Below are 23104 nucleotides of genomic sequence, written 5' to 3' on the forward strand. Positions count from 1 at the left end.
GTAACCTGTCCTTCAGATAGCAGCAGGATGCTATTAAACTGTCCTGCTTAAGCATCTTGGTCTGGTGATCAAGAGAGCCCAGCTTCTTCAGTGTCTTGTTATAAATTGATCAGATGTCCCAGACCACTACCTACCTCCTACAATTTTTCAATGAAAAACTCATGAACAGGGAGAGACAAAAGTGTACAGAGGATTCCAGATGTGGCTTCATTATATCCCAGTTCAGGGGGGATGGTTATTTCCCTTGATCTGCTGCTGACCATTCTCCTACTGCAGTGCAGGGAGTTGTTGGCCTGATTTGCAATGAGAGCATCCTATTGACTTCATTCCGTGTTCATCCCTACACTCATGTTCCTTTCAGCAGGACTGCGACTTAGCCAGATAGTTCCAAACCTGCACCAATTTGGGGGATATTCTGACTCAGATGCAGAACTTTGTACTTCTCCTTAATTGAACTTCATGAGGTTTCTGCTAATTCCTTTCTGTGAGTTTCTAGACTAAAGCGCCACATATCAGTGACCCCTCCTAGTGTCATCTCCCGACTTGTGCTCCATGTAATCACAGAGTATCAACAAAGACACTGAACAATGCTGGCTCCTAAATCAATACTTGGTACATTTTATTGGCTGGGAGCCACCAGCCCTGTATTGAGTCATTGGTCACTACCCTTACAGCCCAGAGGTGCAACAATTTTTCAGCCCACCTAGTGCTCCATTCACTCAGACCGCATGTCCTCAGGTCATAACCTAAAATTCAGCGGGAGCAGCTGTCAGTGCTGTCAAGGCACTTTGTATCTACTGCTTTCCCTCCATCCATACAGCCAATCATTTTGTCAGAGAAATTAATTGGGCTTCTCAGGCATGATTTGTGCTTGCTAAATCTATGCTGACTATGCCTGATTGCCTCTTTCTTCTCCATATGGTCAGAAATGGATTCTGGGACTATGTGGTCCATGAATTTTCCAGGTTTGGTGATGACCTTGACAAACTGGAGGTTCTCTGAGTTCCTTATTCCCTTTCTTAAAGGTGAGTGTAATGTTTGAATAATGCATTCATAGCATGGGATGGGTTGGAAGGCACCTTTAAGGGTCACCTACTCCAACCCCCCCGCAATGAACAGGGACATCTTCTACTGCATCAGGTGACTCCTAGCCCCATCCAACCTGACACTGAGTCGCTGAGTGTTTCCCCATCCTCACCATAAACATTTCTTCCTTATACCTAGTCTGAATCTACTGGGTTTGGGTTTGTGTTGTGGTTTTTTTGTTGTTGTTGGGTTTTTTTTGTATTTTTGTTTTGTTTTGTTTTGTTTTTGTTTTTGTTTTTTTTTAACCATCATGTCCTGTCATTACAGGCCCTGCTAAAAACTCTGTCCCCACCTTTGTCATAATCCCCTTTTAAGTTCTGGAAGGGGCTCTAAGATCTCCCCAGAGCCCACTCTCTCCAGGCCGAACAACCCCAACTCTTCCAGCGTGTCCTCACAGGAGAGGTGCTCCAGATATCTGATAATTTGGGGGGCTCTTTTCTGGATCAATCCAACAGGTCTGTGTCTTTCCTGTACTGACGACTCCAGAGCTGGGAGCAGTGCTCCAGGCAGAGTCTTTTCAGAGTGGAGTAAAGGGGAGGAATTATTGCTCTGGTCCTGCTGGCCACACTATTGCTGACATAAACCAGGTGCCTTTAGCCTTCTTGCCCACCTGGGCACATGCTGTCTCATGTTTAGCCACTGTCAACCAGCACCCCCAGGTCCTTTTACGGCTTTCCAGCCACTCTGTTCCCAGCCTAGAGTGCTGCCTGAGGCTGTGGTGATGCAAGTCCAGGACCCAGCACGTGGCCTTGCTGAATGTCACACATCAGCTGATCAGCCCGTCAAGCCAGCCCGTCCAGATCCCTCTGCAGAGCCTTCCTATGCTCCAACAGATCAACGATCCTGCCCAACACGGCTGAACCCATCAGCCTTCTCCTCGTCCCTTGTTACCAGTTTGCCAGTCATGTTTATTGGCAGGGTACACTGTCTTTGACGTTTCTGGCTGACATACCTGTAGAAACTCTTTCTATAATTCTTTGCATTTCTCACCAAAGTCAGCTCCAGTTGTGCCTTAGCCTTCCTCACAATTTCCCTACATAGCTGGCCGAGGTCCTTTTACTCCTCTTGGAATACCTGTTCCTGTTTCCAGTGCCTGTGCATTTCCATCTTGCTCTTTAGTTTGACCAGCAGGTCAGGTCCTGACTCAGCCGTGCCCCTCTCTCACCTTCCTTGCCTGATTTCTCACACATGGAGATCGAGAGCTGTTGTACTCTACACAAAATGTTATTAAAGGTCTGTCAGAGAAATAAGAGACATGGTAGTTAAGTCAGGGCTGAAGTTGTTGAAACTGGAACAGGCACAAGATTGTAAGGACCATCTTGACTCTCTCAGAGTCAAGCCATGGCCTTTTGCAGATTATCTTAGCAACAGACCCTAGTCAACAGCCGTTTCTCCACTAAGAAATAAAAGAAGGTCCAGCAGTGTTTATTGGCTCTAGAGGCTGCATGGCTCCAACAGACACAAAGACATTGCTGAGACCTGTCTGGAGCACGGAAAAGCTGACTGAGTGGCCAAGCCGAGGTGAGGAGCCAGTTGCTGGTGGAGATGCCTGGACAGTCATCAGTCTTGGTTTCTTCCCTGGCACAGACTGGTGGAGCCCCAGTCCTTTGTAGCACAGGCACACTGGGTGAGCATCTTCCAGTCTGGACCTTAGGAGCACCTGACCTGAGTAAAAGTGTTGACAGGTCACAGGTATTTGAGCTCTGGGTTATGTGCTGAAGAAGCAACTGCGGTAGAGAGGAAAGAACGGCCTGTGATCATGTCCCCACATGCCCCCAGCATCGCCCACAGCCTCATTTCATACCCTGCCCAGCCCTCTCCCTGTCTGGGTCCCATCCCGTTCCTGCTCCTGCTCCTTCTCCTTCTCCTTCCTGCTCCTGCCAACCCCTTCCAGTTTTCTCGGGCTGCTGGCGCCCACCGCTTCCTTCCATCTTTCTGTACCCCAGGTCCAGCCCTTTCTCCCTCTCCGTGCCGATCCTGCTCCCCGACCCCTTGGTGCCCCGCCATACCGGCCCACCGCCCGCACCTCCGCTCGCCCGCCCGGGACCGCCTCGAGGCCGCGCTCCGCCGGCGCGCTCCGGTGCGGGGCGGGGAGGGGGGCGGCGGAGGGAGAGGGGGGCTGAGGGCGGCGCTGGGTCGGGTTTCAGCAGGAGCCTTCGCGCCGAGCCCGCTCGGAGCCAACGCCGACCCGCCGCCGAGCGCTCCGCAGGGCCACGGCCGCACCGGGGCGGCCGCGGCACCGGGGGAGCACCGGAGCGCTCGGGGCGCTGGAGCGGCCGGCGGTACCGGAACGACCGTGGCGCCGGAGCAGGGGGGAGGCTGCGGGACGTCGTGGCGGGGCCGGACCCTGCGGGATGTGAACGCCGCCGGCACGGGACGCGCAGTGTAAGTCCTAGCGCCGGGGACCGGCTCTAGCTCGTCCCCCGCCCGTTGCCCCTCGCGATGGCATCGCCGCGCGGTGGGTCCGGACCGGAACCGGGTCCAGGCGCTTTGTTCTGCCTCCGCCGCGGAGACAATGGAGCTGGGGAGGGCGGGGGGGTGATGGGGGGACGCGCCCGAGGCGGCGCAACACCGCGGACCCGCGGCCGGACCGGGCTCGCTGGCGGCCCCGGCGCTGGCAGCTGCCGGGCGGGACGGACGGGACGGGATGGGACGGGACGGGACGGGACCGACAGCTCACGGTGCCGCTGCAGGGCAGAGCCGCCGAGGGGAAGGCTCTCAGCGGAACCGTGAAGGCGCCGGGCGGGGGCTGCGAGCCCGGGCGGAGCGGGGAGCGGGGCTGGCAGAACGCCGGCACCGAGGCCGCCCGGTGCGGGACGTCCGGGAGCGCCGGGGACGGGGAGCGGCAGCGGACGCTGGGCCGGGCGGCTGAGGAGTCCCGGGAGCCCGGAGCTCCAGGGGAGAGCGAGCCCCGACAGCCGGGGACGCCAGTGTACAGGGAGCGGGCGAGGCCCCGCAGCGCCTTTGGCCGTGGGCACAATCTGGCAGGGACCGATGCAGCGCGGGCATGTCCCGAGACTGGGACTGTGGGAATTGGCTCCGGCGCGGAAATATTTCATTAGACTTTCCTTTGTGGGAGATGTGTTCTGAGAGAAAGGAGAGCCCGCGGGGAGCCCCAGTGTGGCACAAAAATGGGATTCACCAGGATGCGGTAGGGGCTGAACTGCATCCGCAGGAAAGGGCTGCCACTGCCACTCTGACTGCGCGCGGCCCGTATCAGAGGGTCATGAGGCTGTGTGGCCGGGCAGAGAGCAAGCAGAACGGTCCTGAAGGCCCAGGTGGGAGAGGGTAGGAGAGCCAGGGGGCACAGAGCTGGCTGTAGGTAGCCGTAGGCTAGAAGCAAGCTGCTAGCCCAAGGCTGCACTTCAGGCAAGTCAGGGCTGTGCATGGCTCCGAGAGCAGATCATCTAAAATTAAAGAGAGAGAATCTGTGCATGTGCAGGAGGAAAGCATATTCCAGGTCAGTGACCAGTGCTCAGCAAAGATTAAATGGGCTTCGTCTTCTGGACTGGAGTCTCAAAAACATCATTACATGAGTCATGGTCTCTCATGTCAGACCTAGTGTGTGGCATCAGCAGCATCTGCAGCTTTCATGGAGCCTTTGCACAGCAAGCACTCTGACATCTGTTTGCGGCATGCACAGTGGGTGCCATCTTTCCAGCTCCTCTGCTGGGGCTGCTGTGAGCCCACTTCTCCTTTCTCATGGCTGACACGAGGTGCAAGCTACCACTGGCAAGGGTGCACACAGTGGTCCCGATATAATTCCATTGTTTTTTCTTTCAAAATGTCACACGTCTGCTAAGTGTAGGCTGGGCTGCCTTGGTGCCTCAACCTGTCAGCCCTAGGCTTAGATGGATGTTTCAGCTCGCTCCATTTTAGCAGCCCTTCCTGTCAACCTTCTCACTATGGCTCTGGACCTCAAAGACCTGTGTGAAGAGATTCTCATCCTGGCAGTTTTGTTCAGAGACTCCTGCTGCCGTTCTTCACAAGGGATCTCGGTGCCCGATGGTGGGAGGGACAGAAAGGGAGCAGGGCAGCGCGGCTCACGTTACATGGACCGGCCAAGCCAGCCCCTGCACTCAGCTCTCAGCTAACTGAAAGCAGCTGTTCAGATTTTGTGACTCTGCATCCACTGAGGTCACTGCTGTTTCCCTCGGACCCAAGCCTGCAGACCTCATTGGAACAGGGGTCTGCTGGTACCAAGGATGGCTTCTGCCCATCTCTGACTGGTGCACTGTAGTAATTGTTCAGTTGCACCTCTTCCTCAAAGACAGGCTTGCTGTGAAACTACTCAGTTCCATCCCGGGAGGATAGAACTGAAGAAGCCAATACAGGCTTTCATCACCAGTTTTCCAGCCCAGGGACCCTAATTTTTGTTCCCTGGTTGTGTTAGTGCTCTCAGCTGATCTTCACACTCCCTAGATTCGCTTTTCAAGTTTCTCTCCTCCCCTCCAGCAGCCCACAAAACCTCGCTGGTTTCTCAAGAGCATCATTACTAATCGAACCAGGTGGGATTTTCCCCATGTCTATGCTCTGATTTCTTCCAGACACTATCCAAGAACTGTTAGCTCCATCCTGTCCTTAGTCACTGAGGTTGCCCTAGGGAATCTTGGCCCTCTACCTGCTCTTTTTTTTTTTTTTTTTTTTTTTGGTCTCAGCTCCTGCCAAGGCTTTAAACCCTCTGTCCTGGCCCTGCCCATGACCTGAGCATCTGGAGCACCAATGGAATGGTGCAGTCTCATCACAGAAGCTACCTCAGACCCCGTTCCCCCAGCACTGCATGATCTGGGGGTAGGCAGTCACCCCTCCATCTGGGGAATTACAAATAGCTCCAACAGAGAGACAGACCTGTCTAGGACCACTGAGTTAGTGCAGATTCCCAAATCGCAGCCCACAAAAGCACCTTCTTTTGACTTCAGATCCTAGGACACTGCAAGTGTTCTCACTTCCTGGGTGCAAGAAGAGCATGTGGATTTACCTCAGAATGTGTGGATACATCTCAGACTAGATGCCCACTGAAGTAGACATTTCTTTATGACTAGAAAATACTTTAAAATTATTTTGTTTCTGTCACAAACCCAGGATTTCCAGAGGAAAAAAAAAAATCTAGACAGCTGATCCGAGGTGGGAAAGGAGACCCAAGAATACCATCATATGTCCCCTGGAAAGGGTTAACACCGTCTTGGGCTTCTTTGGTCAAGGGCTGATATTCTTAGTCCCCAAACGAGGCATTGCCGGCCACCTCCATCCCCCAAGACAGGGAGGTTCCTGCTCCTGCATCTGACATGAGCGGCTCCTGAGTGTGGTTGTGGGACCAGCAGCAAACGCTTTCAAGAGAGTCCAAGTGTGAGCTCATGCTGCCGCCATCCCTGCAGACCACGAAGCCTCGTTCGCTGGGGCTGAGCGAGTGTTGGGGTTGGTGTTCCTGGGCAGCTCCTTGGCCGCTGGGTCATTCCGGCTGTTATCGGGAGGGAGGGGCAGCGCGGGGGGCTGGCAGCCCGTGGGCACGGGGAGCGTGTCCGGCGCGGCTGCCGTGTCCGGCTGCAGGGCTGCGGGAGCTGTGGCTGGCTGTGCGTCCCTCCCCCACTGCTGCAATGAAATGCAGTTACCGGGGAAAGGGAGGGAAGGAGCCGAAGCCAGCAAGGAGCAGCGAGGAGACAAAGGAGGGGAGCGAGCAGCGGAGGGTGTGGGACGGAGCAGCTGGCAGCTCGGAGGGAGTCGCTGCGTTCCTACTGCACTGCCACCGCCCTCCATGGTACCAGCTTGGGGCACCCACAGATCTCCGTGCCAGCCTAAACAATGAGCGTGGTCTGATTTTTATCCCGGGCATTCCCAGCTGTGGGCACATCCTTTGCAATACAACCTTTTTTATTTATTGTTCACTGGATGGAAGCCCGCTCCGGTTCTGTGCTCCTTCCCGGGGGCACTAGATTTGCACTTCCATGGGTTTTTGGCACCTACATCCCTGAGGTCGTAAAAGGCACCGCTGCCGGAGAGAGAGGGGGGTGGGGGCTAGGGTCTCAACCAGTGACTCGCTGAGCTATCTCGTAATTTGAAACCGGCTTTTTTCAGGGTGGAGAGATGAGAAGCTGCTGTTTGCCTAAAAACCTCTGTCCTCTTGCAGACAGGCTTTGAACCTCACAGGAAGCATTTAGCTGTTAAAGACACAGGGGCATGCTGCTCCGGGGCAGCTGATGCCAGTGCTGCCCTGCGGGCAGTGGTTGGAAAAAGCACCTGAGGGTGTAGGAAGCACCTATGTGACACGGTCCTAGCTGCTCACCCTGGTGCGCTGTCAGGTGTGACCTGCTCGGCTGACTTCAGGTGCTGTCCCAGGCCTTGGTTCTGGGCGGTGTCTGATATATTGTCACGCTTCCTTCTTGTGAGGATCAGGCGATACATAGTGATCGGGCAGCAGGTACCTGGCAGGCCTTCCCTCTCCAGGCTGTTTTCTGTCCTTCCTTTGCTCCCTCTTAACCAGTATCCTCTGGTCTGCATTCCAGGCAGGATTAAAGCAAACTCTGCAAAGGAGATCAAGCCACCCTCTACTCTGCTGGTTGCCAGCCATGGAGCGATTGAAGAGGTCAACAATGCTTCTGCTGGAGCTGCTTATTCTTGAGGGCCTGAGAGCAGGGATGGGCTCAGCTGTCCTGGGCACCCTGGATCTACAAATAGATGAGGAGCAGCCGGCTGGCACCATCATTGGGGACATCAGTGCTGGCCTACCCCCTGAAACTAGTGCCTACATGTATTTCATCTCAGCACAGGAGGGCAGTGGTGTCTCCACTGATTTGGGGATAGATGAGAATACTGGGATCATCAAAACAGCTCGTGTCCTGGACCGGGAGACTCGAGACCGCTACAGCTTCATCGCTGTCACCCCGGAGGGCATCACGGTAGAAGTGAACATCCAAGTGAATGACATCAATGACCATGCCCCAGCATTTCCCAAACAGCACAGCACCTTTCAGATCCCAGAGCACACCCCCATTGGCAGCAGGTTTCCCTTGGACCCAGCCTTTGATGCTGACAGTGGCCTCCTGAACACACAAGGCTATATGATTAAGGGAGGGAATGTGGGGCAGGCCTTCCGCCTGGAAACGCGTCGAGGACCCAATGGGGTGCTGTATTTGGACCTGGTGGTTAGCAACGTTCTGGATCGGGAGAACCGTTCGTCATACTCACTGCTGTTGGAAGCCTACGATGGTGGTTCTCCTCCCCGGAGCACCCAGATGACGCTGGATGTGTCCATTCAGGACATCAACGACAATGCTCCCAGCTTCAACCAGAGCCGCTATCATACACTCATTTCAGAGAATCTGAAACCTGGCAGCAGCATCCTGCAGGTCTTTGCCTCTGACGCAGATGAAGGTGACAATGGGGATGTGATTTATGAGATCAACCGACGGCAGAGCGACCCTGACCAGTACTTCACCATTGATGCCCGGACTGGAGTCATCAAGCTCAACAAGGGTCTGGACTATGAAGTAAGGAAGGTGCATGAGCTGGTGGTGCAGGCAAGGGATAAGGCTGTCCATCCTGAGGTCACCACAGCGTTTGTCACTATCCACGTGCGTGACTACAATGACAACCAGCCCACCATGACTATCATCTTTCTGAGTGAGGATGGCTCCCCACAGATCTCCGAGGGAGCCCAGCCCGGACAGTATGTGGCACGCATTTCTGTTTCCGATCCAGACTATGGAGAGTACTCTAATGTCAATGTCACACTGGAGGGAGGAGATGGCAAGTTTGCCCTCACTACCAAGGACAACATCATCTATCTGATCTGTGTGGACCAGCTTCTGGATCGGGAAGAAAGAGACTCCTATGATCTGCGAGTGACAGCTACTGACTCAGGAACACCCCCGCTCCGGGCAGAATCAGCCTTTGTGCTGCAGGTGATGGATGTTAATGACAATCCTCCGCTCTTTGACCAGCAGGAGTACAAGCAGAGCATCCCTGAGGTGGTGTACCCAGGCAGCTTTGTCCTGCAGGTGACAGCTCGTGACAAGGACCAGGGTCCCAATGGGGAGGTGAGGTACAGCATTCTGCATGACCGTGACACCCACTCCAGCTGGTTTACCATTGACCCTGCCACTGGCATCATCACCACTGCTGCCCCACTGGATTATGAGAAGGACCCTCAGCCTCAGCTCACTGTGCTGGCCACAGACCGGGGAACCCCTGCCCTCTCTTCCTCAGCTGTGGTGCGTGTGGCCTTGCAGGACGTCAATGACAATGAGCCAGTGTTCAGGAGTAACTTCTACAATGTGTCCCTGAAAGAGAACACCCCTATTGGGACCTGCTTCTTGCAGGTAGGTACAGGTATTGAGGCCTGAGCTTGGCAGGGGCACAGCCAGGGCTGTGAGCAGCTTGGGGTGGGAGACCTGCCACTGCAGGATGTTTGGTGCAGGTGTCATGGCTTTGACGGGCAGCATTTGCAGCAGGAATGCCGGAGCGGAGATCCCCGCACTTGGCGTGAGTCTGGAATGGGGTCAAGTCACGTACATCCTTTCTGTGTGTAAGTAGTGGGCAATGCCACTGACATCAGGCCCACCACAAGGCTGCCCATCATGCAGAGCATGGTGTGGGCCTCTCTTGAGGTGGGTCCTGCTGTGCCAGGCCTTGCTTGCATCAGTGTGGAGCTACCTTGAGGCCAAGACACTCAAAACGGGGCTAAGGAACATGATACTGCCTCTGGGAAACTGCCTGTAGCCAGGCTTCGAACTTCCCTCTTCCCCTGTGTGGTCATCAGCCCAAATTAATCAGTGTTGGTAAGGCTGGTTGTGAGCATTCGCATTAATTATGCTAATGAGCTGAGACACGCGCTGCCGCACCAGCCTTTATGTGGCAAGAGGTCACAGCTGGAGCCAGAGAGTTGCAGGGCCTCCAAAAGCTCTGTGACCCTGTGGTGAGCTAGCAATGCCATTTGGATTCTGTGTCTTCTGTGTTCCCTGTGTTTGGTGTTTCTGCTGCAGCTCAGGCTCTGGTTCCTGGGGACAGGTGATGCCACCTGCCTGAGCTGGGATGAGGGCAGGTGTGTGGGTGCAGTGAGGCACTGCCAACCATGGCAGCATCCAGGCTGTCCATCGGGACAAGCACCTGTGGCACTGGGGGCACTTCTTTGCTGGACGTGTGGGGCATGGGGATGTGTGGCTGGGACCATGAGAAGCTCTGGCACCAGGTTGGTGAGAGGTGTCCAAGGGGATGGGGAGAACAGGAATTCTGCGGTCCATAAGATGAGGCTGGAGGAGGTCCTGTGACTTGGCCAGGAAAAAGGGTCTCTAGGTCACCCTGGAGGAAAATTTGGAGCTGGCAAGAAAGAACGGTCTATGCGTGCCCTGTGGGTACACTGCAGGGGCATGGGGGGATGTGAATGTGGGCTGGGGTGGATGGGCTGGGGGAGGGGGGGTGTGTGTGCTTGCATGCAGGTGACTGATGGTGTGGGAGTGCTGGAGAGGGGCTTGTTGGGGAGTGAGTATAGGGGATGGGGTAGGAGTGTGGCAGGAAGGAGAAATTGGGTGGGAGCAAGGGCCAAGTGTGGAATAGAGAAGGCATGTGGAGCAGGGGCGAGTGTAGGATGGCATGGAGCAGGGGCTTTGGGGACAGGGTAGGATTAGGGGGAAGTCTGGGCAGAAGGAGGGAGTGGGAGATGAGGAGGAAGATGTAGGTCGGGGGAGATTTGGGTTTGGTGTATGCAGGGCAACACTACACACTGTCCCAGTCTGGGGTGGGTGGGGATGGGGTAGGTCTGGGGACAGAGGTGGGGAAGGGGTCAGGGCCAGGGTCAGAGCAGAGATGCTGGGTGTCCTTGCGTGATCGTGGCAGCCCCAGGCATGTGCAGGGCGTCTGGGCTGCACAGCCCCCGAAGGGAGGCCCCCCTCTTTCCTTGTCCGTGCCTTCCTGCTCAGTGCTGCTCGCCGTGTGGGAAGGCGTTCTGGAAATGCAATCGGAGATGGCGGCTGGGCTCCTGCCTGCAAGTGTGGGGCCAGGCTGGAGGGAGAGCGCACCCTGCAGAGGAGCTGGGGCGTGCGGGGCACACCCAGAAGAGTGTCCAGTGCATGGCTGCCTGGCTCTGAGCTGTGCAGGGACAGGGCTGGCCTGGCAGCTGGCAGTGACCAAGGCTTGGCTACGTTTCGATGGTCTTGGCTTAGTCCTTGCATTTCGTTTGGAAACAGAGCGTCTGGGCTGAGCGCAGGTAACTCCCGTGTGGCCTCGGCACAAAGCAAACAGCTCACACATCTGCTGCTGCTTCCTCTGAGCCAGGAAGTGTGAGAGGATGGGAAAGGAGGCTGGCCAGGCCGATGGCTTGATCGAGGATGCAGCAGGAGCCAGCAAAGTCTGGGAGCTGGGCAGAGCCAGGTCAGGGAGCCCTGGGCTTGCAGCGCAGCTGCCTGGCATGACCACACCTGTCGCCTCAAACAAGAAGGCTTCAGGTGTGCAGCCAGGACTCACGGTGGCCAGTGCCCAGCACTGTTCCTCACAAAGTTGCCCATGTCAGGTGTGATGCCCCCACAGCCCTTTTGTGCCATTGCTGCTGCTTGACTCCATCTCTCTATGGCTTCCAGGCATTGGGGCTCACCCTGCCTCGGGACAGTAAAGTATCTCTGTCACGGTCTGGATTTTGTCCAAACCCACACGACGGTCATGAGCGCTCAGGTCACAGGCAGGCCCTGCCAGATGAGCTACAGGACCCAGGACAGTCACCCAGGTCAGCACAGAACCCAGTGGGTTTGCTTCTCTGTCAGTCTGCCACATTTTTAAGCAGAAAACCCTGGGAGGACGAGGTCTGTTTTCAGACAGTGATGTCTGCTTTCCGTGGACAGGACAGAAGGGTGGGGAAGGAAGGAGTTCCTTTGAGTGAGCAGGAGAGACCTGAAGAATTGCTACAGATAATCTGCTCCCTTGCAGATTCCATTCTGTCTGCTGGGTCAATCTTTGTATCGGGATGAACAGGGCTGAGCAGAGCAGGTTGCTGGCCTGAGCTTCTGAGAAAGAAAAAGGAACTCATAACATCTTCTCTGTTTATTACTCGTGTTTACTGTGGGCCAGGTCCCACAGCAGACTGAGCATGAAGCAAAGGAAATAGCAAACTCACTGTTCAAATCTGAGATGAGAAAGAAACACTGGTGGAGACAAAGCCCAGGGTAGCAGTGAACATGAGACCAGCAGAAAATGGAGCAGAAGAGTCACCAGCTCGCTGCCTTGCTCCTCTCTGCCGCCATGAGCTGATGATGCAGAAGCTTTAGAGCTTCTGCCACAGTTCCAATGCTGTGGTCCGTTATATGAAGCATTGCTCTGGTATAAATTCACCCTGATGGTTTAAATTTGTTTTAAACATTTGACTGTGTACCAGCACATGCATGCATGGTCAGATAGTGTTTTTCTGGGACTTTCTGACTTTTCATGCTAAATCAAGTGTCATCTGTGCTCTGGCAGAGAGGATGTGAACCCCATGTGATGAGCATGGGCTGATTGGACTGTGACCTGAACGACACGGAATGGTGGATTATTGATTCTTGCATATATCCAGCATCGGTGGTTTTGGAACCAGGGTTTGCATACTCCCTTTGCACCCATACACATACATGTTGGGGAACATCAGAAATTAAAAGCTGACCAGCAATGCACCTAATGTAGAGTCTCTGTGGTTTTGAGGACAAGTCTGATGAGTTTTTGGTTCTGATCTGTGAGTCCATGGAACATTCATGGGCGATGCTGCATGCATAGCAGTGGGACAACCCCATGGGCTGTGCCCAGGGAGGAAGATTTGGATGAATAGCTGCAGGCTACACTGGGCCACATACACTATATATTATGGACAGGGAGTCTGGAGGGCTAATCCTGATGCCTTGGTTGTGCTGCCGAAGGGGCAGCTGTGTGGGGACATGGGGTGTGGTTGTGCATGGACACTGGAGCAGCACAAGGACTAATGCTCACCAACTGCCATCAAGGAAAGCTGTAGGAGGAAGTGGGGCATTGCTGCCTGCAATTGTGTTCTTAAGGCAAGAGATTTAGCATCAACCTATTTTCAGACCTTTGCACAACATAGAGCAGGCCCCCACGCTTAGAAAGAAGACAAGCTTTCCAAAGCGAGGTAGGGAGACGCCTGGGAGTGTGCTGGGGAGCAGAACAAGGGGAGGGAGAGCATCACGATCCTGAGGAGCAGGCTGCCATGTACACAGGAGTGTGGGCATGGGGGAGATGCTGGTACATAGGGAGGTTGTGGGGGGAGGTGAGTGCTGTTGTTACCGCCAGAAGTGCTGCATTTGTTCCAAATTCCTGTGAAAGTTATTTCCTTGCGCTGCCAGCAGCCTCCTCCTGGGCTTGGCACAGCAGCCAGCGCCATGATTAATTCAAGTAGCATTTCCCCTGGAGCTGCAGCAGCTTTTCCACTGCAGCTGAGAGGCCCCAGCCCCTCGCGCTCCTCTCCCCTCATCCTCTGCTCCTCCTCCCAACCCCCTCGAACAGTTCCCTCCTTCCTCCATGCAATCCCCAGCCCCCTCACAGCTGCCCCTTTTCCCTTACCTCTGCTTCAGCTCTAGGCTCCTCGGAACTCCTCTTTCTACCCCTGCCCTTGCTCACACAGCTCCCTGGTCCATGTCCACCCACAGCCCCACCCACGCATGCTGCCTTCCAAAGGGCCAGTCCTTCTGCCCCTTCCCATGGCCCCAGTCACCAGCATGCCCCACCCCCCCCCCCAGTTTCTGCTCCCTCTCCTTCTCCCCACACCCCTTGGTCAGCACCAGCTGCAGTTGTCTTCTCCCCGGGACCCTTGCCACTGTGACCCAGGACAGTTCTCCTCTACCTGCATTGCCCTTGGGACATGCCAGCCTCTCCCTGCTCCCTGTGGAATCCCAAAATGGTTTAGGTGGGAAGGGACCTTAAAGGTGATCCAGTTCCAACCCCCTGCCATGGGCAGGGACCCCTTCCACTAGGCCAGTCCAACCTGGCCTTGGGCACTTTCAGGGATGGAGCAGCCACAGCTCTTCTGGGCAACCTGTGCCAGGGCCTCACCACCCTCACAGTGATGAACCTCTTCCCAGTATGCCCTCTAACCTGGTCCTCTGGCAGTGAGAAGCCCTTGCCCTGTCACTCCAGGCCCTTGTCCCCAGTCCCTCTCCAGCTCTCTTGGAGCCCCTTTAGGCACTGGAAGGGACTCTAAGGTTTCCCTGGAGCCTTTTTGAGGCTGAATGCCCGCATCTCGCCCAGCCTGTCTCCAGAGCAGTTCCACGTCCTCCTGATGCTAAGGACCCCATCCCTGCCTTGCTCCCTAGGCTCACCCTGCCTGTTACGCTCAATCTCGTGCTGACCCCAACCCAGTCTCCTGTGCATCTTGCTGATCTGTGTCTCATCTTTTTGCACAGATCTGTTCTGAGCACTCCCTGCCTGAGCTCCACATGGCTGAAACCTATCTGCACACCTTGGTTTGGGATCATTCTGGCTTCAGTGTTCCCCAGGGCCCTGCCATTTCTGCCTTGTGCTGTGGCTGCCTCATTCAAGCCTCCCACCTTGAGCACTCTTCCCTGCATAGCCCAGCTTCCAAGCCCTGTTCTGCTCCAGGATTCCCTGCCTCTTTCTGCTCCCCAGCTTTTAAGTCCTGTTCAGCTCCTGTACCTTCCATGGGGCTCCCTATGCCCTGTAGCTCCTGGCTGCAGATGCCATTTCGCCAGCAAGGACACCCAGGAACCCAGGTGCAGGACCTCACTCCTTGTCCTTCTTTGCCTTGGTCTGTCCCTGTGCTTGGAGGCCCCTGAGGTCCCAGAAGGGTGCTTTGCACTCCCAGGCTCCCTCACCTCTTGCCCAGCCCCACCATTCATATCCTGCCTGTGGTTAACCCACTTCCCCTCATCCTCTGAACTGAAGGATTTACCCCATTTCAGAGCGGAGGTGCTGGAGGCCATCAGCAGCCCCTGCTTCCCATGACCAGCTGCATTTGTTTCTGGCAGCCCTGTGTCTGTCATAGAATCAGAGAAGGGTGGGAAGGGACCTTAAAGCCCATCTTGTTTCACGTCCTGTTATGGGCAAAGACACCTTCCACTAGACCAGGTTGCTCCGAGCCCCGTCCAACCCGGCCTTGAATGCCAGGGGTGGGGCGGTCACAGCTTCTCTGGGCAGGGTGGAGGCCTTGGCTAGGGGACCACCAGCCAGACTCCTGCTTGTGTCTGGGGCCTTGGGGATCCAGCGGAGCGAGCCAGCAGTGCCGGCAGCTGCGCTTGGGCTCCCTGGACAGGGGGCTCTGGTAGCCGTGGGGTCTGACCCTCGCCTTGGCCACGTGTGCTGGACTGTCGCTGGGCCAAACCCTGACCCTGCTCCCTCCCCTGAGACCCGAGTGTGCTGGAGGCTGAGACAAAGCCCTGGAGCCAGGGATGGCTCCCGAAATAGCCACGTGGCCACTCCCTGGCTGCTTTTAGCTGGTCAGTGGCCGTGCCAGGGCTGGGAGGGCAGGATGCCTGGCACGCACTCAGGCGCAGGGAGCCATGCGTGGGATCGCTGACCACACTGGCGCCAGCCTCCCCTCCTCTCCCACCAAGAGCCGTCACTCAGAGGGGCGGGAGCCCCAGAGCCAGATGTTTGCCAAAGCCACAGCATAACATGTGTGCAGCAGAGCCCCAGCCATGGCTACGCTCCAGATGAGCTCCCTGCCTGCTGACTGCGCTGGCTGCAATGGGGAGGATGGCTGAGGAAGGAGGAGGCCCAAGCTGCTGAACAGTGCTCCATCACTTTACGGCACTGTGGGCTGGGCGGGGGTACACAGGTCGGCAGGAGGGCTCTGCAGGCAGGAGGTGTGTGCGAGAGGCTCTCGTGATGCGCTTGAGATGGGTCTGTGGGAAGGGGCAGCTTTCACTCCCACAGGCAATGCAGCTGAGACTTTGGTGTGGGGCTGTACTTCATCCACCCCCATCTCTGGGAAATAAGAAGTCTGCTGTGCCTTGGCTCCACTTGTCCCTCCTGTCTTGCTGGGGGACTGGGAGGAGGGTGTGAAATAGCAAGGCCTTGATACCCGTCACTGCCCTCCCAGCGCTCCATGCAGTGGAGAGGCACACTTGGCCAGAACCCTGCTTCCTTTTCAAAGTCTGGTGCTCTGGTTCCTTGCTGCCTAACCCTGAGTCATCTTGCTATTCTCCTTTGTTGTTCTCTTCTGCTCCGTGGTGGTCATTGCACACCCACCTCATGCTCTTCTGCCCAGCTGCAAGGCACTCCAGCAGAGCCTTCTCACCACACCTGCGGGGAAGGAGGGGCAGGTAGCAGATGTTGCTGCCCAGTGTGGTCAAGGCTGCCATGCAGGGACAGGGAAGCAAATCATCTCTCTCGGAACAATTTGAGCTCAGTGAGGAACTCAGGTGTTCAGGAGGGTCTTTGGCTGGAGATCACAGAATGGTTGAGTTTGGAAAGGGTCTCTTGAGATAATCTAGTACAACACCCCCATGCATAAGCAGCACCATCCAGAGTTAGTTGCCCCGGACATACCCACTTTCCTGGGCAACCCCATAAAGGCAGAGTGCTTCCTGATCTTCAGAGGGACTCTCTTGTGTTCCAGTGTGTGCCCATGCCCTCTGATCCTGACACTGGGCACAGCTGGGAAGAGATTGAATCCATCCTCTTGTTGTCCTCTTTCCTGTATGAATGATACCCCTTCTCCAGGCTGAACCATCCCAGCTCCCTCAGTCTTTTGTCACAGGAGAGGTGCGCCAGTCCCTTCATCATCTTTGTGACCCTTCACTGGACTCTCTCCAGTATGGTCATCTCTCTTGTGTACTGGGGAGCCAGCGCTCCACCTGCGGCCTCACCACTGCTGAGGAGAGGGGCAAGATCCTCTCCCTGATCTGCTGGCCACACTCATCCTAATGCTGCCCAGGACACCATTCTACCGTTCTCCTTCCTTGCAGCAAGGGTACATTGCTGGCTTATCTTCAACTTGGCACCCATGGGGACCTGGAGAGCCTCTTCTGCTAAGCTGCTCTCCAGTGGTGTGGCCCACAGCATATACTGGTGCAGGGGATTGTTTCTTCTCCGGGGCAGACCTTTGCATTGTCCCTTGTTGAACTTTAGGAGGCCTCTCGTCCATCCCACAGCCTCTCAAGGTCGCTCCAGATGCAGCATGACCCTCTGGCAAATAAGCTACTCCTCTGAATTTGGGGTCATCAGCAACCATGCTCATGGTACACACTGCACCATCAACCAGGTCATTAATGAAGATGCTAAACAGGACTGGACACAGGATTGACCCCTGGGGTACACTGCTAGCTACTGGCCCCAAGTAGATATCGTGCGCCTGATCACCACTCTCTGGACAGGAGCCGATCGGCTGAATGAGGATCTTATTGGGGACAGTGTCAAAGGATTTAGTACACTTCAGGTTGACAATATCCACTCCTTTTCTGTCATCCACCAGGCCAGTCATTTATCATGTTGATCAAGCATGATTTGTTATTAGAGGAAGCCATGCTCACCACTCATGATGATTTTCTTGTCCTTCCCATGCATAAAAATGGTTTCCAGGATTAGCTGCTCCATCAGTTTTCCAGGGATCAAGGTGATGCTGATTGTTTTGTAGTTACCTGGGTCCTCCTGCTTACTCTTGAAGACAGGAGAGAGATTTACCTTCCTACAGTCCTCAGGCACCTCCCAAACACTATTATTGAGCAAAGACTATTGTGAGGGGCAGTGATGTCTTTCACCCTGGTCTCTGAGTCCTGAGATTCCTGAAGACCCATTGTACTAGTAGAGAGTAAGGGAGAGAGGGCATTAAGTACCCCAGTCTTTTACACATCTGTCGCCAGGTCCCTAGTCTCCTTCAGCTGCGGGCCAGCATTTTACCCAGCCTTCCTTTTGTCACCAGTGTACTTAGAGAAGCCTTTCTCGTTGACTTTGACATCCCTTGCCAGATTCAAATCCAGTTGGGAGTTGGATGCCAACAGCTCTGTTCCCATGTAGTTACACTGATCAGTGAGTGATTTCAGCAGTAGATACCCCAGATGTGTTCCCCAAACCCTGCCATGGTAGCAGCCTCTTCTACACCTATCAACAAAGTCTTCAAAACACAGCATCAGGGTCATCCCTGGGTTCCTTAACATATCCTCTGGTCTCAAGGGCATATGCCTTTTCATTTGCATCCATTATCTAACAGAAAAGATGTATTTCCTCTGTCACTTTCATCCAGATCCTTTCCCTCATTGCATCCTCTCTGCTCACAAACCTTTCCCCCTGAGCCTGTGTTCTAACCTTTCACTCACCCAATTGCCCAGCCCTCCAAACTGTAACATCCTGCCTTGAATATGAGGACTGTGGGAGAAGGTGTCAAAATCCTTCCTAAAGTCAAGCCAATTATCACTCACAGCTGTCAGCCCTTTGACCCCAGATCCCATCACTCTACCACAGAGAGCAGACAAGATGGTCAATCCATGATGGCTCTTCCCTTCCAGGGTCTTTCATGTGGCCTAGAACATGCTACAAGAAGACTCATTCCATGATTCTCACAGAGCCCAAAGTGTGTCTGACAAGAATATAGACCCTCAGATGATCCTTTTGGCCTTTGTTCAAGGTGGGACGTGATACTTGCACTTCTGCAGTTGTCAGAGATCTCCCCTGATTTGCACCACGTGTGAAGAGCAGCCCTACAAATCCATTTCTGTCAGCATCCATTGATGCGGCCGGTTGAGTCCCATGGATTTGTGTGGATCAGTCTTTTTCAAGAAATACTGACTCTATCTTCACCCCTCTCTGGTAGCTCTCTGAACCCTTTTGAACAGCATGGAGGCCTGGGAGGCTGGTGGAGTGCTCCAGTCTTATCTGGGCCTGCTGCTGCTGGATCACCGACCACACTCAGAAATGGGCCCTTCTTCAGGCCCTCACCACCAGCACAGTGGTGGAGGCTCTTCTTGGCATGCAGGCTTGAACTTTGATTTTGCTGACACACTCCTGACATGCCTGGCAATGTTTATAGATTGCTACTATGTATGTTGCCTACCTGGAGATCTCAAAGAATTGTGGAATTTAGGTTTAGGTTGGAAGGGGCCTTAAATATCATCTTGTTCCCCCCAACCCTGCCATGAGCAGGGACACCTTCCATTAGACTAGGTTGTTCCAAGCCCTGGAACTAGGTTGTCCAGCCTAGCCTTGGACACTTCCAGGGGTGGGCTGCCACAGCTTCTCTGGGCACCCTGTCCCAGGGCCTCACTACTCTTATGGGGAAGAATTTCTTCCCAATATCCAATCTAAACCTACTCTCTCTCAGTGCGAAGCTGTACTCCCTTGTCCTGTCTTTACAGGCCCTTTTAAATAGCCTCTCTCCATCTTTCTCGTTGGCTCCTTTCAGGTACCAAAAGGCCACAGTTAGGTCACTCCAGAGCCTTCTCTTCTCCAGGCTGAACAATCCCAGTTCTCTTAGCATACATCACCTTATGCATGGCAGCTTAGCCCTGAGGCCCCCGCGTAGCCCAGGCCATCTGCTGACGTCTCTGTGTTTTCCTGCGCACTGGGATGGACTGTTCTGGAGTGTGCTGTCCTGAAGGCTTGCCAGCTTTCCTGAGCTGCCTTGGCCTTCGGTGCTGCCTCCCATGGGATCCCTTCCATTGACCAGTTCCCTGTAAAAGCTGAAGTCTGTCTTGCAGTCCAGGAGCTGTACTCTGCTTCTCTTCATCCTCGCTCCATTTAGGATCTTGAATCTGCTGCTTCATGGCCACTGCAGTCACAGCTACTGCCAGCTGCCACAAACCCAGTTAGTACTCCCCTCTAGGGAACAACAAATCCAGCTGCATGCCACCCCTGCTTGGCAGGGACGTTGGAATTCTTTGTGAGACCAGGGGTCTGTGATCCTGGCTTCCTCAGGTACTGCTGCCTCCTTGGCAGCTTCAGGTCAGGAATCTCCTGGCAGAGCATTGATGTCCTTCTTCTTAAAGCCTTTAGTGGCTGTGTAGGCTCTGTTCAGAAGTCAGGGGTGAGAGGGCAGTGGGGCTGCCATTCAAGCTCTGAGCCCTGGCTCCTGCTCCCACATATTCGAGCAGCAGGACTGGCACAGCCCCAGTAGAGAGCTTCCTGGGCAGTTCTGCAGGCAGCTTGACCCCGTTTCCCTCTATTTTTCAGTCAAACATCAGGAGTCTCATGAATGAGCTGCAGTAAAACCAGCTGTGGATCCAAGATTTGGAGCGGATGCTAAATACAGAGCCTGGGGCTGCCCTGCATTAGCTTCTAGCAAAGTTCCTGGAAAAATGTCCATGCTTGGTTTAAAAATTTCCAGAAGTGGTGAACTCACCGCAGGCCTTAATGAGCCCTTTTGGTGGCTAATTGCCCTTGCAGCTAAAAATGTGTTCTTGTCCCAGACTGCATGTGCTCTGAGTCTGCAGCAACACATTCCAGCTGACATGAGGTGGTTGCCATACCTGGTGACTGGTGGACCCCTGTGATGTCTTTCAAGATTCCCTAGGAGGCTGCAGCAGCGATCCTGCTGTCCCTGGGTCTCACGTCAGGTCCTGCTGAGTATGAGCTGGCCACAGGCAGTCAGCCAGCCCCATCCCATGGGATTCACATGTGGGATATAAGCAGTCTGCAGGCAGGGAGCTGAGACTGGGGTGCACCAGCCACAGCCCCCCTCCCTCTGCACACAGTGCTAGAGCACAGAGCAAAGTGTCCAGTGGCCACAAACTCAGCCAACATCGTTACCTGGTCCAGCAGGTGTTTGCTGTTCCTGTGGCTTTTCTCTAGGCAGTTCAGCATCACGCATCCAAGAGAGACAAGAACCAGGTGCAGGGCTCCAGTTGTGGGTGCACCAGTGATGTGACCTCTCTTAAACCCTGTGTAGGCTCTTACTGGGCAGAGTTTTGTGTGGTACCAGTGGTCCACAGGTGGTCACACACAGGATGGGGCAGTGAAGCACTAGATACATGGGATACCTTGTCCTGGCTGCACAGCCCAGGCTGGTTCTGATACCAGACTGCTGGCTCCACCAGTTATCTTGCTGGAAAATGGCTCTGGGTACCAGGAAACCACCAGGGAAATGGCTGCGCTACACAATAGTGAGAGCTCATCTATTGCTCCCCTGGTCCTGGAGCCTGACCCAGGTCTCATGGCAGGAAGCTGGGTATTCCCCCTTTGGGTGTTCCTAAGGGTGGCACCCAGAAGAAGACGGTTATGATGGGGAAGCGAGGCTCTTCTGGAAGCATCAGAGCCTCTGGCCTAAGGAGCCTGGAGCTACCATCTCACTCTCCAGCACAGTGTGTTGCTGTACAGTGATTAAAACTGCTGACGTGCATTTTGGATAACCTTCAGAGTGAGAAATAGGTCATTTTGAAGGAAAGAAAAGTCTTAGTATACCATATAATACCTATTCCAGTCACCGCAGCAGGTGGTCAGTTTCTCATGCATTTCCATCCGCAGTGGAGGAGGCTGGCAGCTGACCCAAGGAATGGCAGAGGCACACCAGGGTGTGGGCACAGTGCTGTATCCCAGGCATGGCAGTGGGGTGTGGGTACAAGCCGTACCCCAGTAACGACAGCCAGCATGGAGCCAGTGTACTGGTAACCTGCATGTGAGCTCCAGTGATGTCAGTAAGGTCAGATTTTTACTCTCTGCTGAGCAGCTCCCCAGCAAGATGGGCTGGGGCAGTAGGGAGTGGGGCGGTGAGCTCTAGGTGGGTCCAGTTCCCCAAAATGTCTCCTGACCCGGTTCTGTCACAGCCACCTGTGTTTCCAAGTGCTCTGCAGCTGGACTGGGGAGGGGGGATCCTGTTCCGTGGCTCTTCTTCTGGCAGCTGCTGCAGGGTTGGGGAGCAGATCCTCTGCACAGGAGCTTAGTGCTCACTGGAGATGTAGTCTCAGTTTCTCCCTGCAGGCAGCCCCTCAGACCACAGGCAGCAGGGCTGTGGGGGTGTCACAGGTGCTGCCTTCCCTTCCTGGTCAGGACAGGGTGGTCCCACCCTTGCCCAGTAGACTGTTCCCTCCAGGCCCAGCCGCTCTGTGTCCCTTTACCCTTGTTCCTCTATCCCTGATGACCAGGCTTGCAGCCCCCAGCCAGGCCCTCTACTTGGCGCGCGTGTGGCGTTCCTGCACTCCTCGTGCGGGAGCCGAGGCCCCATGGCTGCTGCGGGGAGGAGCTGTGGCTGACGAGGCCTGAACTCCACTTCACCCGAGCCTGGCCCAGCTGCCTTCCCCCAGCTCTGTCCCCCAGCTTTGTTCTCCATGGAGCTCCCAGCTGGTGGAGGAGCTGTGGGCAGGGATGTGGATTCAGGAGTTGGTTTCTGCTGACCTGAGCTCTGTAGGAGCCCAAGGAGGAACTGGGGAGGGCAAGCAGGGAGCAGCGTTCATCCTCCTGCTATGTCTGTCATAGTGGGTGCAGTTCTTGTGCTACAGGCAACGTGAGACTGGACTGTCACGGGGCAGTGCCACCCTCCATCCTCATGCCCGGTGTCTGGGGCTGCTGGACACAGAGCTCTGACAGCAGGACAGAGCTGTGGTGACAGGGGGTCGACTTTCTACCTGTCCCATCCTGAGTGTCTTTGCAGAAAAGAAGGAACAGAGGTGCGGGGGCTGCTGCTGCTGCAGTGCTGCATGTCCTGCAGAAGGAGCAGTGGCTGGTCTGATACAAGAGCCACAGTTGCTGTCACACTGCCTCGTGATGGCCAGCTCTGAGCATGGTGTGGCGGCTGTGGCCGTGGAGCAGAAGGTGGCACTGGGGTTTGGTGGTGGTGCTGGGCTGGGTCTGGCTGGTGGTCTGTTCTGTTCAGGTGATGCCTTCCCTCACACAGGTGACAGCCACAGATGCAGACAGTGGTGCATTTGGCTCCCTTTCCTACTCCATCGGCTCTGGCATCGGCAGCATTGTCCCCACACAGTTCAGCATTGACAAGCACTCAGGTCAGCTGTGCACGGTGCAGCCCCTGGACCGTGATGAGGGCACGTCTGCCTACGACTTCACCATCACTGCTGTGGATGGGGTGAGTGCTAGCGAGGCTGCGTATGCAGTGTTGCTGACCCAGCACTGTGCAGGGGATGCGGTGTCCTTGCACTGTCTCTGATCCAGT

At 55.2% G+C, this 23104-nt stretch overlaps 1 protein-coding gene across 1 annotated transcript in view; it reads left to right on the forward strand.

The window, feature by feature from the left end:
- The first annotated feature begins 3362 nt into the window (after positions 1-3362).
- The window catches only part of DCHS1 (dachsous cadherin-related 1), a 41334-nt gene continuing 21592 nt past the window's right edge, over positions 3363-23104 (forward strand). Inside the window, exons 1-3 of the mRNA XM_040056031.2 lie at positions 3363-3471; positions 7587-9401; positions 22829-23017. Of these exons, the coding sequence (XP_039911965.1) occupies positions 7650-9401; positions 22829-23017 (1941 nt within the window). The 5' untranslated portion in view covers positions 3363-3471; positions 7587-7649. The remainder of the gene's footprint in view (positions 3472-7586; positions 9402-22828; positions 23018-23104) is intronic.

The sequence above is a fragment of the Hirundo rustica genome, chromosome 2 (genome assembly GCF_015227805.2).
Source record: "Hirundo rustica isolate bHirRus1 chromosome 2, bHirRus1.pri.v3, whole genome shotgun sequence".
NCBI classification, from domain to species: Eukaryota; Metazoa; Chordata; class Aves; order Passeriformes; family Hirundinidae; genus Hirundo; species Hirundo rustica.